This window comes from Erinaceus europaeus, chromosome 16, assembly GCF_950295315.1.
Source record: "Erinaceus europaeus chromosome 16, mEriEur2.1, whole genome shotgun sequence".
NCBI lineage: Eukaryota > Metazoa > Chordata > Mammalia > Eulipotyphla > Erinaceidae > Erinaceus > Erinaceus europaeus.
Genome location: NC_080177.1, coordinates 11,815,340 through 11,833,923, shown reverse-complemented (window position 1 = coordinate 11,833,923; position 18,584 = coordinate 11,815,340). Strand labels below are relative to the sequence as shown.

The window sequence follows — 18,584 nt, the reverse complement described above, 5'->3', positions numbered from 1 at the left end:
TTCATGAGTGGTAAAGCAGTGCTAAAGTTGTGTGTTTATGTGTGTGTGTGTCTCGCTTCTTCTCTGTTGTAAAAAAATAACATTAAGTGTAGAGATCCTTTAAATTATGTGAAATGTCCTATGTAGTTTTATTAATTTATAAGTATTTTGTGTTTATAGACTAGCAAAATAACTCACTTGGGTGGTGTGCTGTTTTGCCATGTGAGACCCATGTTTGAGCCCAGTCATTTTGGTGTTAAGTCTCTTACTCAGTCTCTATCTAAAAACAAATAAATACAACTACTTTATATTTACATGTGGGGAGACATGTAATATGTAACAGATCAAGAACACAGGTATGTAAATCTCTCCAATAAGGCAGATAACCCTAGTAAATGAGCTCAGTATAAAAAAAAGAAGCATGGGGGTCGGGCAGTAGCACAGCGGGTTAAGCGAACCTGGCGCGAAGCACGAGGACCGGTGTAAGGGAGCCCCCGGCTCCCTACCTGCAGGGGAGTCGCTTCACAGGCGGTGAAGCACGTCTGCAGCTGTCTATCTTTCTCCCCCTCTCTGTCTTCCCCTCCTCTCTCAATTTCTCTCTGTCCTACCCAACAATGACAACAATAATAACCACAACAAGGCTACAACAACAAGGGCAACAAGGGGATAAAATGGCCTCCAGGAGCAGTGGATTCATGGTGCAGGCACTGAGCCCCAGCAATAACCCTGGAGGCAAAAAAAAAAAAAAAAAAGCATGGAATAACATGGAATGTTCAGAAGAACTTACTATGTAACATGCTAAATTATTTAAGGAGGCTCTGGAGTAATCAAGTATTAAGTGTTCCTCACCTGCAGGGGAGTCGCTTCACAAGTGGTGAAGCAGGTCTGCAGGTGTCTATCTTTCCCTCCCCCTCTGTCTTCCCCTTATCTCTCCATTTCTCTCTGTCCTATCCAACAACACCACCAACAACAACTACAACAATAAAACAACAAAGAGGCAACAAAAAGGGAATAAGTTAAATTTTTTTTTTAAGTATTGTGTCCTTTTTTTATACTTCTGATTGCAATTGTATTTTAAGTTCCCTACACTCAAATGAAAGTAGTGTTCTACTACCAACCCACTGAATTCCTGGTAGAGAAAAACTTTGTATGGGGACTCATTTAACCACTGTCATGTTAGGGGATCGGGCAATAGTGCAGTGGGTTAAGCACAGGTGGCACAAGGTGCAAGGACCGGCTTAAGGATCCTGGTTCAAGCCCCCAACTCCCCACCCTCAGGGGAGTCGCTTCACAGGTGGTGAAGCAGGTCTGCAGGTGTCTATCTTTCTTTTCCCCGTCATCCCCTCCTCTCTCAATAATTTCTCTGTCCTATCCAACAATGATGACATCAATAATTACAACAACAACAAAACAAGGGCAACAAAAGGGGGAAAAAATTTAAAAAACATTAAAAAAAGAACCCTTTTAATCACTGTCATGTTAGCTTTTTATTAAGAAATCAACATCCTTAATAATTAAATAACACACTTTATTGCAAACAAGGAATAAGGCAGCCAGCTTCCTCAGGAATCTTTAAAAGCTAACTCAGGAGCATAAACTCATGCAATTATCTACCACAGAAAAATAGATATACAAGATTTATAAATAATTACCAGACTAGCCTAGCCAACAATCTTTGGTAATAGTATCCTTTAATAAATATAGACAGGAATGCCCTTTTGGTGTCAGCATTCTCGCTCCATTTTAAAAGTAGACATCAGAGCCCACCTGTGACAATAGGAAAAGGTGAGGGACGGGTACAAATAAATCTGAAAACTCATAATCCAAGTACATTTTGAGTGAGCTCCTTGATTCTGTTCATACAATCATCAACAGCATGAGTGAGTAAAGGAATCCAACTATCTTCCGGCTGTGGGGTCACATGACTTGCTCTGCAAGTAGAACAGAAGAAAATACAAAGTCAATATTATACTATAAGGAAAACCTATGGTAATAGGAGCACAAAGGAAACTACTGTTAAAGAAAGGAAACACGTTTCTTTGCAGAAACTCAACTGCTCTACAGCTGAAGCTGAAAGTTAATAATACCACACCCTCCCTATTGGTCTCCTCCTGCTCCTCCTTAAAATAGGGATTTGGGAGTTTAGAATATCTGGATATGTTTATTCTTAAAATGCTGTTTGGAGGAAGTCCTCATACTCACTTTGTGATTTCAAGTGCCTTCTTTAAAACAGAGGCAAGTTTCGCAGACTAGAAAAGAAACAGAAGTTACTCATCCTAAGCCCTCCCAGAAAAACAAAAATATTTAAAAGACCCCAACAACAAATCATAAAAAAGAAACATGCAAAAAAAATGCTGATTAGAGTAATGGAATTATAGAATTTTCTCCTAGTTAAGAAATTTTTTTTTAATTTAAAACATTTAAATTTTTAAAAAACTTTTTCCCTTTGTTTATCATCATTGTTGTTGTTATTGCTGTCATAGTTGGCTAGGACAGAGAGAAATGGAGAAAGGAGGGGAAGACAGAGAGGGAGAGAAAGATAAGATGCCTGCAGGCCTGCTTCACTGCCTATGAAAGGAACTCCCTGCAGGTGGGGAGCTCAAGCTGAGAACTGGGTTCCTGATGCTGGTCCTCAGCTTCCCACCATGTGTGCTTAACCCACTGCACCACGGCCTGGCTCCCATTTAAAACATTTTTAATTGAATAGAGAAAGATAGTGGGCTTGGGAATTTCACTGTAGATGTGCACCAGGCTTGCATGCCCAAGACACCAGAGGCCCCAGTTGAATCTCCAGCACCATTATGTGCCAAAGCTAAGCAGGGTTCTGGTTTCTCTTAAATAAAGAAGCCTTAAAAAAAAAAAAAGTAAAAGGAAGAATGCAAGCTTGATTTGTCTCAGCTGCTGCTAACTCAGGAGGCACAGCAGAAATAACTAATGCTCTTTAAAAAAAGAAATCTATGTATACACTTTTAAGAATGCCAATAATCAGAGGTATTTTTTAGAGGCATGTTTGAGGCTGTATTTATGCCAACAATATGTTGTGCTTCTAAAATTTTTATAATTGACAAGATATATTGCTAAAGATGTTTATTTGTTAGCAAGTCTACTTTAAAAAGTTATTACCAGGAATCAGGCCGTAGCGCAGCAGGTTAAGCGCATGTGGCGCAAAGCACAAGGACAGCAAAAGATCTGGGTTCGGACCCTTGGCTCCCCACTGCAGGGGCGTCACTTCACAAGCAGTGAAGCAGGTCTACAGGTGTCTATCTTCCTCTTCCCCTCTCTGTCTTCCCCTCCCCTTTCATTCTCTCTGTCCTATCCAACAATGACATCAACAACAATAAGGGCAACAAAAGGAAATAAATAAATAAATATATATATATATATAAAGTTAATACCAAAAGAATCCTATTCTGCCTCAAAGTGTTTGCACACTGTGAAGATACAGTTGATAAAAATAATTTCCACTATATAACTTATCAAATATTCTTAGGACTGCTACATCTGATTATAAAATATAAGTTACTTGGCAGTTTGTTTTTTTTTAAGAGAATTCTTTTTTTTTTAATATTTATTTTATTTATTCCCTTTTGTTGCCCTTGTTGTTTTATTGTTGTAGTTATTATTGTTGTCATTATTGTTGTTGGATAGGACAGAGAGAAATGGAGAGAGGAGGGGAAGACAGAGAGGGGGAGAGAAAGATAGACACCCGCAGACCTGCTTCACCGCTTGTGAAGCGACTCCCCTGCAGGTGGGGATCCAGGGCTTGAACCGTGATCCTTATACTGGTCCTTGGGCTTTGCGCCACCTGCGCTTAACCCGCTGCGCTACAGCCCGACTCCCTGCTTGGCAGTTTTACTTTTCTCGCCAGTCGCTCATATATAAAAACAAATTTATTAAATTAGAGACTAGAACTTTCTCTAGCACAGGAGCCAGGACTTGAAAGAATGCAATAATAACAGATATTTGTAAGAAAAAAAAAAAAACTTGACCCTCCATGGTTAAGTCAGACACTGTGTTTATATTAGAACAGAGTGTGTTTCTGGAACATTTTGTTTTGCCTAAATTATAAATATGAAATGTGAGCCTTAAGGTTGAGAGAACTGTAAAGCTCTGTGATAATTAGAACTTTTCTTTTCGAAGCAGTGTTTTCACATCTTTAGGTTTTTCTAAACAATTACCCAAACAGCTATGGTACAAGAATTAAAGTAAAAATGAATGGCTAGTATAGCTCAACTTCAGCAGCTATTTATCAAGCACAAGTGCATGCAAGAATTGTGACACTGCAGTTATGATGGCATCCAAGTGAAATGGATGAATAGGTTACCCACAGCTTAAAGGGAAAATGAATGACTAGTGAAATTCTCCCACTTAGGGGCCATCTGCAGCTGTTCCCTCAAAGATGGCACTTACATTCATTCGCACCGTCAAGTGACACATTGGTGGATATATGCTCAGAGCCAAGTCATCCACACTAAGGGCAGAAAACAAAAGTAACCATTAACCAAAATAATAAATAAATCAATAAATAAATTTTTAAAAGGAGCAAAGAACAAGCTAAGTGGTATCCAGTACACAAAAATGCAATAGAGGATGTCAATGTTGAGGAAGAACTAAGAGACCACGCTAGTTACATGAGACTAAAGAGGTGAAAACCAAATGCAATGTGAGAATCTGACAGAACCTAGACTTAAAAAAAAAAAAGTCTACTAGAGCCATTTTAGAAAAAAGAGGAAATTTGCATATAAGGTAGTGTTACCCAATGTCCTGGCTATGGTAAGAATAAGAATGTCATAAGTAGGAACGTTCCAATCTGCCCCAGTATCAGGACCCACCTTCCTCAGGTGTAGCATAGAGTATATTGTCCAGCCTCCCTTCGGAGGATGGAACATTCTCTACCATTGTTGATCCAAGTTGAGGGCAAGGCCCTATGGGGACCCACAAAGGGGTCTATTGTGTTGTTCCTGATAGAAATGATCGGTAACAATATAGAGACGGGTTTATTCGAGGCCTAGGCCCATCATGTCTGTTTGGGAATCTCAGGACTCCCTGATTAGGACCCCTGATGGGGGTGGGGGGCTGATAGTGACTAAAGAGTCGTCGTTAAAGTATGCCAGTCTCTTGCCCTTATTCAGCTTTTGCAGTCCTTGCTTTGATGAGGTTAGCTTTGGAGTCAGAGAACTGTAATAGGAAGTAGGTGAGGAGGGTATCTAAGTCTAAGTGGACACCATTTCATTATGAACTTTATACTGACTCACTACAGACTATTGTGTATTTTTGCTTTCAGGTATATATTTTGCCCTAATTTATGACCACATAGTGTTTAGCGGGGAAGCAATTACAGAAGCCAGACCTTCAACCTTCTGCATCCCACAATGACCTTGGGTCCATACTCCCAGAGGGTTAAAGAATAGGAAAGCTATCTGGGGAGGGGATGGGATACAGAGTTCTGATGATGGGAATTGTGTGGAGTTGTACCCCTCTTATCCTATGGCTTAGTCAATGTTTCCTTTTTATAAATTAAATTTTTTTTTAATTTAAAAAAAGAATAAGAATGTCTGTTCTTTGGAAGTACATGCTAAAGTATTTAAGGTGAAATGCCATTGAGGTCTGCATCTTACTATCAAGTGGTTCACACACACAAAAAAAAAATGGCATATCTATTTACAGAAAAATAAACCAAGATAGAAAACTATGTGAACAATAGGATCTAGATGCACTGGACATCTGGGTATCCACTGCAACACTTTTTCAACATTCCTATAGATTTGAAATTTTTCAAAATAAAAAATCATGGAGGAATGTCTCAGAATAAGATCAAAGGCTGAGATGAGAACGCTGCAGAACGCCAAACCAGATATTTCAAGTGGGGGTTGTACTTACCTAGGGCTGATCTCATCAGAAATGTCCACAATGTCATCCAGCTGGGCCACCTGGTCCTTCTTCCCATTCTCTGCCACTGAGACCCGGATTTTCTTCAGGCAGGCTTTGGATGCTCTCACCAGGGCCAGGCATGGTGTTAGGAGCTCTTGATCTTCCTGAGACCAATATGCATCCTGATTGTTTGGAGACCCCAAACCACCATTGCCCTGGTTATCGGAGTTGTCCTCCTCAGTGTCATTCAAAAGGCCAGAGTAAGGGTCCCTTTCCTCCACAGCCTGCAGCATCCAATGATATATTTGAACGTCAAGAAGAAAAAAGACAAGTATACTTAAAGCATCATGTCTGAGTTTCCCCTAATCCTCAGTCAGCTACTTCACTAATAGCAACAGAGCTGAATCACATCATAAACTCTGTCCTCACTCTCTTCCTCTTACAAGGGAAAGGATGAGTGGTACACCTGCATGTTGTGGGAGATGGGAGATTATGGACACGAGTGATGACGACATGATTTGGTCAATGCTCAGGAAATCTCTCTAAATGACCAACTCTCAGCTACTGATCATACGATTGTTTTCCAATGGCCAGCTAAGACAGTGATTTCCTTACCTGTTCCATTTCCTCATACGCATCCTTCACAAAATCCACACTCTTTGTCAGCATTAAAAGGGCTGCAGCTTTGTTATCTGTGAGTGAAATACCAGAGGAACTAGAATTAGAAGAAAAACCTGATAATTCTTTTCAAGTCTGCAAAAGGCAACTGGTTGTTAACAGTGCTCCTAGTTGACAGCCAACAAGGGTTACAGTTAACTGGAAAAATACTCAGATACATACTCTAGTACCTAGACAGGAGGCTACAAAGCTTTTCATCAATCAACACTAGAATTAAAAGGCCACATGATGTTTCTCATCATGGTCCCCTTGGAAGACCACTCCTTTGGGCCTAGCTGGCTATGCCACCCTACCTCTACAACCGCTTCAGTGAGACCGCTTTTACTGTTCCTGGAGCATTTGTTCAATAAGAACTTTTATGCAATAAAAGATAAAGCTGGGGGTCAGGAGGTAGCACAGTGGGTTAAGCGCACATGGCACCAAGCGCAAGGGCTAGTGTAAGGATCCCAGTTCGAGCCCCCGGCTCCCCACCTGCAGGAGGGTTGCTTCACAGGTGGTGAAGCAGGTCTGCAGGTGTCTATCTTTCTCTCCCCGTCTCTGTCTTCCCCTCCTTTCTCCATTTCTCTTTGTCCTATCCAACAATGATGACATCAATAACAATAATAGCTACAACAACAATAAAAGACAAGGGCAACAAAAGGGAAAAATAAATAAATAAATAAATAAATAAATAAATAAATAAATAAATAAGTAAGTAAAAGGCAAAGCCACAGCACAAGGTGAATTTAAATTCAGAAGTGGGAATACATGTGTGTTCCCAGGAGGTGGCACTGTGAGAGGACCTTGGACTTGCCCGCGTGAGATCCTGAGTTTGATCCCTGGCGCTGCAAATGCCAGAGTGCTGACTCTTTCTCTCCTTCCTCTTTCATGAAAGAAACCAATCTTTTTAAAATGTATATATGCTACAGAACTGAAATCTAGCTATGGGAGGTCTGTCTGCTTTGGGCAGTATAGTCTATGGTCAACTCTCTTCACCACTGACCCACCTCTTGGTATCCGGGGGACATGCTCACAGGCAATAAAGACACTGTTGCAGGAGATAAGGTCAGTGTTCTCGGGGCTAGAAAAGAAATCAGCAAGGAGGTATCAATGACCTAAGATCCTGTCTCTTCAAAAAGCTCCTCTCACATGGCAGAGGACCTAGTGGGGGCTGTACTGTTATGTGGAAAACTGGGAAATGTTATGCATGTACAAACCATTGTATTTACTGTCAACTATAAAACATTAATCCCCCAATAAAGAAATTTAAAAACAAACAAACAAGGAGAGAATGTAATCAAGGGCAAATCACAAGATAATAAATATCCTTGGGCCGGGTGGTGGCGCACCTGGTTGAGCGCACCTTACAATGCGCAAGGATCCAGGTTCGAGTCCCCAGACCCCACCTGCAGGGGGAAAGCTTCACAAGTGGTGAAGCAATGCTGCAGGTGTCTGTCTCTCTTCCTCTCTGTCCCTCCTTTCCCCCTTGATTTCTGGCTGTCTCTATCCAATAAATGAATAAATAAAGATAATTTTTAAAAGTTTAATAAGCCACCTAAATAAATAAATAAATAAAAGTTCCTCTCTCCTGGTTATTATCTTCAGCTGCCAATAACTTGGCTGTTGAAATGGCTTTTGACCTTCCCCAAAGAAAGGAACCCCACTAACTGGCAACTTGAATAATGGTATTACTATTACTACCTCTGAGTAGGAGTGTTGACAAGCACTTCCACAAGCTGAGCCATGCTGTCCACGATGTCCAGAGTAGCATTCCGTACCAGCTTTCTCAAGGTGATTCCTAGAGTCAAACCCAAAGAGTAAGCAGCCTGATCTTCTTTTCAGAGGTCAGCATCTACTTTCCAGAGGCTCTTTCTCACAACAGAGCTTGCAGTGCCTAACTGGCCTAACTGGCCACATGCCTAACTGGCCCACCCACATGCCAACACAAAACTCAGGTCAGACTTACACTCCCATGTCATTTTCTTGCTCCTCCCACCATTCCTTAATGCTGTTTTCCAAAACAGATCTCGTGCAAAATTTTCCCACAACAGCATTAAGGACAGTGGTCTCTTGACAATTGTGGAGTAAACACTTGAACTTGAAACCATCTGTGAGTGACCCTGAATACCCACAAGACACAAACTCACTTATAATTTTGACATTATAATTTGTTTATAATTTGGGGATCATTCAGAGGTAACCTAAGGTATAAGAAAACTCAGAAGCAGGTGTGATGCAATGTGGATGGAGAAGACTAGGGATGGCCTGGGCCAGAGATCCAGCCAGCATCAGTGATGGTTATAATGTGTTAGAGAAAGAAGAGCCCGTGAGAATTCAACAACTAGATTTAGAAAAGCCAGGAGAGATGAAAATATAGCATCTCTAATTTAGCATAAAGGCTTATTTATGGACAACACTTATAAAAATTATTCCTGGGGGTCGGGCGGTGGAACAGCGGGTTAAGCGCATGTGGCGCAAAGCGCAGGAACCGGCATAAGGATCCCGGTTCGAGCCCCCGGCTCCCCACCTGCAGGGGAGTCGCTTCACAGGCGGTGAAGCAGGTCTGCAGGTGTCTATCTTTCTCTCCCCTTCTCTGTCTTCCCCTCCTCTCTCCATTTCTCTCTGTCCTATCCAACAACGAATTGCGTCAACAAGGGCAATAATAATAACCACAACGAAGCTACAAGGGTAACAAAAGGGGGAAAAAAAAATGGCCTCCAGGAGCAGTGGATTCATGGTGCAGGCACCGAGCCCAGCAATAACCCTGGAGGAGGGGAAAAAAAAAAAATTATTCCTGGCTGTATTTATGATGGAAAGTTATCTTATAAGCTCAAACTGAATAAAAGGTAAAAAGTCTTAAGGTACTAACTATTGTATTAACAAAAATCTATCCTGTAAACCAAAAGCTTGTGTGCACAGACTGGCTTACCTTGACCCTTAGGAAGTGAGTAATATACTGCTATAGTCCCCTTGATGGCAACATGGATTCGTTCACAGAGACTCTGGGTTTCCTACAAAGTGATGGGCCAATTTCAGAATGAAAACGGAAATGGATTAAATCATTATTAAACATTTGCTGAGGCTTTGTTATGAGGCTTTGTGCTAGTCTCAGCTCACAAGAGAGAGGGGTTAGTAGAATGTAAGAAACTAAGCTGAAAATTAGAAAAAAAAAAAATCAAAAGTCTATAGGAACAATTTATCTTTATCCAAAAATATCTGTGATCTGCTATGACTTATACAATATATCTTAGACCAGGAGTTGGCAAACTAAAGCCCACTGCCAATTCTTGTAAATAAAGGGTTATTGTGACAGTCTAGTCAATACATATTATCTATAGTTGTGTTAGTTGTGTAAGAGCAGAGTGGGCCTACAAAATCACAAATCCTTTGATCTCTGCCTTTCCCTAGCATAGTCACACTGTACCCAACGGTAATTAACATGGACTTTACCATGCTCAGTATTGACTATTTTCTTTCTATGCAGTCATTGGCTTTTTTTGTATCTTCTTTGTCCTCATTTCTCTGTTAAAATTCTAAGCCACTTCTATGAAAATATGATCTGCAGTTTAGGACTAGTCCATACATTTATTAGTCTGGGATGGATAAGTATAGTGATTTTGAGTCTTTGGAGACTTATAGAAACATCATATTACTTCAGTCTCCAAACACAACTTATAAAAATACTGTGCATATTAAAATGCAAAAAGGAGACAAAAAAAGAAAAAGATCTTGGAAACACATGAACAAAAAAAAAAAAACTTCAGTAGGACTAATGTACTGAGATCTTAAGGAAGCAATTTGATCCAAATGTACATCATCCAAATAAAACAAAGTTCTGAATTTTCATTTATGAATGAAACTTGTCCTGATTATATACAGGCAAGCATTTTACTTTATTTTATTTTTATTTTATTTTTGGCTCCAGGCTGGGGCTCAGTGCCTGCACTAGGAATCCACTGCTCCTGGAAGCTATTTTTTTCCTTTTGTTGCCCTTGTTATTTATCATTGTTGTTATTACTGTCATTGTTGTTGGACAGGACAGAGAGAAACTGAGAGAGGAGACAGAGAGTGGGAGAGAAAGACAGACAAGGCTTATGAAGCGACCCCCTGCAGGTAGGGAGCTGGGGGCTCAAACCAGGATCCTTACACTGGTCCTTGTGCTTTGTGCCATGTGCACTTAATCTGCTGCGCTACCACCCGACCCCTTGAAAAGCATTTCTATGATGTCCCTGTGTGGCATCTTACTAGCTGTAAATTTTAGCAGCAAGTATTAAGTGGATCCAGAAGAAAAGCAAGCAGATAAAAAAAATCAGACAATATTACTATTTCCTTTGAAATAAACAGACTTTCTTCCACAAAGTTTTTTTTTTTAAGTGTTCTCATATAATTCAATTTCTAATTTTCTCATCATATGTCTCTGAAATGTAGAGAAAGAGTTAGGCATGTAGGTGCAGGACAATCATTTTTTCATTTCAAAACATAGGTATATATTAACATGAGAGAATACAACTATTGACTATGAAACTCAAACAGATATCTCATTTCTAGATAAACTTACTCCAAAATTAAATATAACTAGCTTTAGAGAAGCAGGGCATATAGAATACAGCTCAGTCACCATGTTTACTTTCATTCACTTTATAACAAGAGGTTATTAAAAATGCAAAAATTTTTAAATTATACATCAGAGATATTTTTATTGCTATACACACATAACCAAAGACTGTGTCAAGTAATTTATTACAGAGCCTTTTTAATAGTTACCACTTGGAATCAGTTTAAATGTCCAGAGTATCAGTTAAATAAATGATACTTAGTATCACTCTCCTGAACACCAGATAGTCATTATAAAGAAACAAAAACATCACACGTGCTGCTAAGAATCGATGTTCAAGCTATGAGTGGTTTTTTTGTTTTATTTATTTTATTTTCTCTTTTGTTGCCCTTGTTGTTTTATTGCTATTGTTGTTGTTATCGTTGTTGGATAGGACAGAGAGAAATGGAAAGAAGAGGGGGAGACAGAGAGGGAGAGAGAAAGACACCTGCAGACCTGTTTCACCGCCTGTGAAGCGACTCCCCTGCAGGTGGGGAGCCGGGGGCTCGAACTGGGATCCTTACTCTGGTCCTTACCCTTCGCTACCGAGTCTGTTTTTTTAAAGGGAGATCCAGAAGAATGTTTATGGTATCCTACCATTTGTGTAAACGCAATATATGTAATGGAATGATGTAGAAGGAGCTGGAAAGGGAAATTATACGAGTTCAGCATACCAATATGATTTAATTTTATACTCTATCAATATGTCAGTGGTTGAATACATAAATAACACTGCTTATTTATTTAACCTGAACCTCTGAGCCTGTTTGCTCATCTGTCAGATGGCAACCATATATGTGAAAACACCTAGCAAATAGCAAGTGCTTAAAAATATTACCAGAGGGTGTCAGGCGGTAGCGCAGCGGGTTAAGCGCAGGTGGCGCAAAGCGCAAGGACCAGCATGAGGATCCCAGTTCGAGCCCCCGGCTCCCCACCTGCAGGGGAGTCGCTTCACAGGCGGTGAAGCAGGTCTTCAGGTGTCTATCTTTCTCTCCCCCTCTCTGTCTTCCCCTCCTCTCTCCATCTCTCTCTGTCCTAACAACAACGACATCAATAACAACAACAACAATAACTACAACAACAATTTTAAAAAGACAAGGGTAACAAAATGAAAAAATAAATAAATGAAATTAAAAAACATATACTACCAGAATGTAAATAACCAGGATAAACTTCAGACTGAACCAATACTTGGGACTACTCCACCCCAGGTACTGCCAGAAAGTAAGCCACCTGGCTTGAGTATATGAAGTGGAACTTAAAAGCTGAGGTCCCAAAGGAACAAAGAGTCAGCACCAGGCTTCCAGGAGCGTAATAAAACCCACCTGTGGAGACGGCAGAGGCGGTCGAGAGAAGATTGTGGTCAGAGTCAGGGCTTCCCTTGACACTTGCATCGCGACCTCGTCTAAGGGGCGACAGAAGACGCGTTGCCATGAGCACCAGGTGATACGAGCGCAGCTGCGGCCCAGCTTTAAAGATAGCGCGCTCCCTCTCCACCCTCTCGGGCTGGGATATCTCTGAAACACCTCTCCAGATCACTTTACCACTCTATTTCAACCTCTGAGGATGGGTAACATTCGGCTGGGGGAAAGCAGAAGGGCCAGGGCCAGGGCCAGGGCCAGGGCTCGGGAGGTGTCAGATGCAAGTCCCCGCTCCAGCACTCACTGAGTCTTCTCCAAAACGTCTCGCGATTAAACTCCTTGGTGGTCTCCTGGGCTTCACCGACTGGTGGGTGTGGCGTGAGGACCCGACGGAGGCAGAAAAGGTTAGCGAACCACCCCCCCACTATTCCCGCAGCACCCCTCCTCCACCCGGCATCACCCCTCTGCCAGGGCGCCCATACAGCGCCGCCTCCCCCGCAGCCCAGCCCCCACCAGCCCCCGCGCCCACTGCGCCGGCTCACCCCTCAGTCCAGGCAGGAGCAGCCGCAGCTCCCCGGCTAAGAGCCGAAGTTGCTCCAAAGTTGGAGCCAGGTCGGGGGCTGCGGCTGCGGGCGCAGCCGTAGCGCTCGCCATCTCTACGGTTCGGCCTCTTCCTCCGCAGCCTTCTAGGTGCACCACTTCCGGGTGTCTCCGATGACAGGGCTTCCGGTACCAACTCGGTCGCCCCGCCCCCGAGACTGCCTCCTCCAACCAGGGCTTCCGGCACCAACTCGGTCGCCCCGCCCCCGAGACTGCCTCCTCCAACCAGGGCTTCCGGTACCAACTCGGTCGCCCCGCCCCCGAGACTGCCTCCTCCAACCAGGTCACGCCCTCGCCTCCTCCCTCTCCACGCCTCCTCCCTCTCCCATGGCGCCGCCACACGTGCGAGGCCCGGGCCTTATTCAGCATTCATTTATTGGATTGGTTGAGAACACCCCCGACTAGGATGCAGAGAGGCAATAATACCATGGGGAAAGAGGCCTAGGTGCAAGAGCAATCAGGGTCCGGCCCACGTGCGCCCTGGTTCCCTGATCCTAAAGTGGCACTCTAGATAGCAGCGGCTCAGTACCAGACCCAGTGCTAAGTACTTTACTTGAGGTAACCCAAAAAACACACTGGGCCTTAGATACGCCCATACACAGACCCGGCCCCACTCCTGCGGGTCTCCCAGATGGGACTTTCTCTTCACAAAAGTAAATCAACCCTTTGCCTTCTTGGGGAAGGCAGGAATTATGGCATTATCTGAAAATTTGTCTGCAGTTCATCCTGCAGGAATCAGTAGTGGGTAATCCCCTCAATGCCTGGGTATCCCAGGAGCAAGGAGCTCCAGGAGCTACCCAGTAGTGGCTTTCCACTTGCTTCTGGAGCAAAGGCCTGGGCTACAGAGGCAGATGGGGGGAGACAAGGCCTTCAGGAGCTCAAGTAGCTTTTTAACTGTCCAATGAAAGTTCCAAGCTCAGTGGGACTCACTGTCCACGCCCGATGAATGAGAACAGGTGTCAGCAGTGTCAACCAGGTCCGCAAAGGGGAGAGTAAAAAAGCTAGAGTGCCATATGTCAGATGAAGAAAGAAGCAGGAATAAGCCTGCCAGAGGAACAGTAGTAACATAAGCAGATGTACAGGGATGATTTTCAAGTATTTTCCCTGCCGGAGATGAGATCTAAAGTTGTGGCCAAAGCATCGCTGCAGCAAGCTCCAACACAAGTAAGCCATCAAAGGAACGTTGAAAAACACCAGCTGAAAAAAGGAACAAGACAAACCATTAGCTTCTTCCTAGTGAGCCCTTGGAAGAGGCTGGTTCTCATTAACACATTATTGATGGAAAAATTCCTAAGAATGTACTGCTTTCCTTCTGATGTTTTGTGACCTAGTTGTGTAGTTGTGTATTCGCCTGTACCCTCTATTATCCACTATGCCACACACACCACCCCCCACCCCCAGTTGTATCCTTCATCTTAAAAGCAGACTATCATTTCATTTATGTTGAGGCCCTCAACCATGTTTAAGGTAGAAATGAATTTAATATACACTCACACTTTAAGGGCTTCAGAGTGAGAGGGCTTGAGTATCCATGATTTTTTTCTTATTTTTATTTGAAGGAGTGTGGTCAGTGCTGGGGTCCAAGTTAGACTTAGTTTATAAGTTCGTCCATTCACCAAATAATAACTTAGCACCCAAGTGAGAAAAGAAGCATGATACATTTACATAACAACATGGAGATGACCACTTTAAAAAGATGGTTACACACAGTGATAAATTCAATGAAGGAAATAATTGGGTGGTGAGGGGATAACTGGGAGCTAGGCTATCTAAGGCCCTTGGGCCAGGAATGAGGATATGGAGTGTTAAGGAAAACTAATTTGTCAAGTAAATCAGCCTCCTAGACTTCTAATGGATCCCTCTCTCCACCACCACTGGTCACTTCCAACAGGAACAGCATCTTGTGGGACCTTCCAAGACCTTGTCCTCACCATAAAGCAGTGACAGTAGGAATAAACCCAGTTTCCAGAGGGAGGCTGGGATATCCTGTCCTGCCACTGGAGGAAGACTGGTCCTGAAATAAGTGCAGCCTGCAATGTTTCCAGCTGTGACCATCAGACCAGTAGGGATTTAGAGGTTATACAGGCTCTGGTGATTGTGTGTGTGTGTGTGTGTGTGTGTGTGTGTGTGTGTGTGTCCTGATATATATATCCAGGTGGATGTAGGTAAATAGTTAATTTTATTCACAGAATGGGAGATACTCGCTGCCCTACTCCAACTTTCTAGCCCTTTTCTCTATTCTGACACCATTCTCTCAGCCAATATTCTTATCCAACTTCAGGCTAGCTATCAAACTCAAGCAAAACTACCATAGCTGTGTAACCCCAGGAACATGCCTAGAATGAACTTCCTAACTTTCTTCTACCCTAAGATCCCTAATCTCATCTTCTATATTCCTACTTTTTGGTTCCTGTTCATTAACCATATTATCTCAATTTCTGAACAACTTCCAGACACCAAGTTACAGATGCTAAAATGATTCCTTCCTGACTTCTCTGGGCAGATGACCTCACCAGTGTGTTGTGGAACCTCACCTCTCTAGAGCTCTAGCCCACCAGGGAAAGATACAACAGGCTGGGGGTATGGGTCAACCTGTCAACACCCATGTCCAGCAGAGAAGCAATTACAGAAGCCAGAACTTCTACCTTCTACACCTCCAAAACAACCCTGATTGGTACTCCCAGTGGGGGAGAAGTGATAAGAGGGCCCTTAACTCCAGCTCTGTCAGCACCCAGAGAGAGACAGAAGGACATATGGAGGTAGTAATGTTGTCATGAGTGGCTTGAAGGGGAAGAGAGGATTGGATCAGGAAGAAAAAGGGGGTGATTATGTATAAATGTAGACAGATGGTTGTAGAGATGATGGTTGGCCCATCTCTACAACCTTGGAAGAACTGTGGTGGCTTGTAGTGGGGAGACAGAAGATTCAGAACTCTGATGGTGGGAATGGTGTGGATTTAAACCCCTGTTGACATGTAATTTTGTAAAATAAATAAAATAATAAAATAAACTTTTTTAAGTATCAGGTAAATCAGTCTAAAACTACCATCTCTCACAGATATATTTCTGAGCCAAAAGTCAGAACAAAGTGGGTCTGACTCTGGGGAAGAGGCCACACTCCAAATCTCCTAAGCCTGTGAAGGGGCAGGGTACAAAGACTTGAGAGCTGACCTTCACTAGTCACCAAGGACACACAAATAACTAGTGTTCTATGATGCCTGGCCCTCAGCTCCCTAACAGGTTAACACAATAATAGAAAAAAATATAAAGTGACCAAACTTGGTTGCCTCAATGCAGAAATAACACTGATTCTTGCATAATATTGTTAGTTACTATGCTACAGAATTCTCTCGGTATTAATTTTAACACCTGACCGATCGTAACTTTGTTTTGATTGTTTTGTTTGTTTTGGTTTCATACATGTTCAATTTCACTCCTCACCAGTCATTTTTTTCATTCAGATACATAGATAGCCAGACAGATGAACCATAGCACTGATGCCATAGCATCTCCCATGTGGTACCAGAGCTATAAAGTCTGGGCACAGCACATGGCAAAACACATGCCCTACATAGTCAGCTATCTCTCTGGTCCTGTAACCTTCCCTCATGTACATATAGTGTGTAAACTCTCTACACCAAAACCACTGGCTCATATAGTGTATAAACTCTCTACACCAAAAGCACTGGCTCAGCTCTGGCTCATGGTGGTTTGGGGAATTGAACCTGGGATCTTCAAACATCAGGTATGGGAGTCTGTTTGCATAAATATTATGCTATCTTCCCCAGCTCCGTCTGATACTTTTAACAAATTCATCTAAAAACTTAAGTACGTCCTACTTGTTTTCTGGTTAGCAGAAGAAAAGTATATTCCAAGGGGAAAAAGATAAACAAAAAGCCCAAAGGTAGGAGAGATAATGGCCTCTGGTGGAAATTGGAGCAGTCAGCAGGAGCCAGATCATGTCACTGCTCTGTTTAAATGGCTTAAAACTGAGAAGTTAGTGAGCCACAATATCCTCTGGCAAACTGATGGCAGGGGAGCATGACAGCAGCAGGAAGGCAAATTAGGGGACTATTACAGTAGCCCAGGCAAGAAATAATCATGTCAAGCCTAGGGTGACAATAACAGAAATAGAAAGAACTGGTGGCTTCAAGATATGTATACTAGAAGCACATCAAACAAGACACAACTTGCTAATGGGCTAGATACCTGAGAGTGGATATGCCCAAAGAAATTGTATAAATGGTACAGTCATTTACTGACATTTGAAAGAAATGGAAGACAAACATGTGTAGGGTAGAAATTAAAGTCCAACTAGTGACTTAACACTAAATTAAGATGCCTGTTAGATCCCAATGGGGAGATGTAAAATGGCATTTAGATACCCAAATACTCAGGAAAAGTCTAGGTTAGAGATTGGGAAATCATGAGTCTAGATGATACACAAAATCCATTATTAGTACACTGTTTATTAAAATATGAATATAAGCCTGCCTTTTCATAAGGCTCAAGTTTTATTTGGTGTAAGAGTGCTCCTGAGACAGCCTCTACCTGCATAATAGCAAACTGAAGTGGGCCCAGCACTCACCTGTAACACACTGCTGTACAGAGAATGTGGTCTGTGGGAAAATCCTTCCTATTTGTCTTCCTCTTACCTTGGTTAGTAACCATGTTTTACTGACCTGTTATGGGATTGTGAACTTTTTTTTGACGTTGTTTTTAGATTTCTTCCAGAATTACAGATTATCACTTTCGCCTTTGGTTCATTAACCCCATTAGATGAGTTAATAGCTAGGTAAATACTTTCCAAACCAATTTATGGAGGTTTTGGTGGATCCGGGTTTTTTGGAGTATTGTTTTAAAGGAATTTTAATCTACATGTAAACCTATCGTCTCAGTTTCCTGAACAAGTATACCACTGAGACATCATGAGAAAGCCCAGGGTTAGCTTATGTCCAGTGCAGCTTCCACTGGATACCTGACTCATTTTTCTTTTACATCTATTTTTCCTTTCTTCTTCTGAAACACTTTTATTCTCCAGTATCATAATCAACTTCAGTTTACTCACATTATCATTTATTCTACCATAATTCCCTTATTTCATTTTTGTTAATGAAAAGGCACAGTAAAACAGAACAACAACAACAGAAAAAAAAAAAACCTTTATTTAAAAAAACCTCTTAAAAATCCTACCTTCCCAAAACAGTACGTTAGATGTTTACAAGAAAACAGTGGTAGAAAGAAAGAAGTATTCTAGTCTGTATGTGTGTGTGTGTGGGGACAGTACAGGTCCAAAAAGGATGACAGAGGACCTAGTGGGGGTTGTATTGTTGTGTGGAAAACTGAGAAATGTTATGCATGTACAAACTATTGTATTTACTATCGACTGTAAAACATTAATCCTCAATAAAGGAAAATTTAAAAAATTTAAAAAGAAAGAAGTACTCTTAAAGCAAAAAATAGCAGTTATTAAAGATTTCCTTGTCTGGAAATAAGGAAACATAATCTACCATGTTTACTTGA

The 18,584-nt window shown here is 42.0% G+C and overlaps 2 protein-coding genes across 6 annotated transcripts in view; both read right to left on the bottom strand.

Moving 5' to 3' along the window:
- Window positions 1-1,486: 1,486 nt before the first annotated feature.
- Window positions 1,487-13,179, bottom strand: CCNDBP1 (cyclin D1 binding protein 1). 2 transcript variants are annotated; one of them, XM_007534076.3, is made up of 11 exons: window positions 13,005-13,179; window positions 12,767-12,826; window positions 12,427-12,506; window positions 9,437-9,518; window positions 8,209-8,305; window positions 7,515-7,588; window positions 6,466-6,542; window positions 5,860-6,134; window positions 4,390-4,450; window positions 2,182-2,228; window positions 1,487-1,910 (listed from the first exon to the last, which is right to left on the bottom strand). In XM_007534076.3, the coding sequence occupies exons 1-11, from the start codon at window positions 13,114-13,116 to the stop codon at window positions 1,796-1,798; spliced, it is 1,080 nt and encodes a 359-aa protein (XP_007534138.1). In that variant the 5' UTR covers window positions 13,117-13,179; the 3' UTR covers window positions 1,487-1,795. The 2 variants fall into 2 exon arrangements, with proteins under 2 accessions (XP_007534138.1, XP_060030474.1); XM_060174491.1 differs by lacking the exon at window positions 2,182-2,228.
- Window positions 13,180-13,418: 239 nt separating this feature from the next.
- The window catches only part of TMEM62 (transmembrane protein 62), a 38,207-nt gene continuing 33,041 nt past the window's right edge, over window positions 13,419-18,584 (bottom strand). For all 4 annotated transcript variants that reach the window (XM_007533523.3, XM_060174493.1, XM_060174495.1 and 1 more), the window contains one exon: window positions 13,419-14,259. In XM_007533523.3, the coding sequence (XP_007533585.1) occupies window positions 13,933-14,259 (327 nt within the window). In that variant the 3' untranslated portion in view covers window positions 13,419-13,932. The remainder of the gene's footprint in view (window positions 14,260-18,584) is intronic.

What these genes read in the sequence shown, in the direction of transcription:
- CCNDBP1 (XM_007534076.3), bottom strand. Translation starts at nt 13,116, where the DNA reads ATGGCGAGCGCTACGGCTGCGCCCGCAGCCGCAGCCCCCGACCTGGCT. An exon ending in CGTATGAGGAAATGGAACAG is followed by an intron (nt 6,135 to 6,465) that starts GTAAGGAAATCA and finishes TGGATGCTGCAG; the next exon opens with GCTGTGGAGGAAAGGGACCC. An exon ending in TCTGATGAGATCAGCCCTAG is followed by an intron (nt 4,451 to 5,859) that starts GTAAGTACAACC and finishes TTCTGCCCTTAG; the next exon opens with TGTGGATGACTTGGCTCTGA.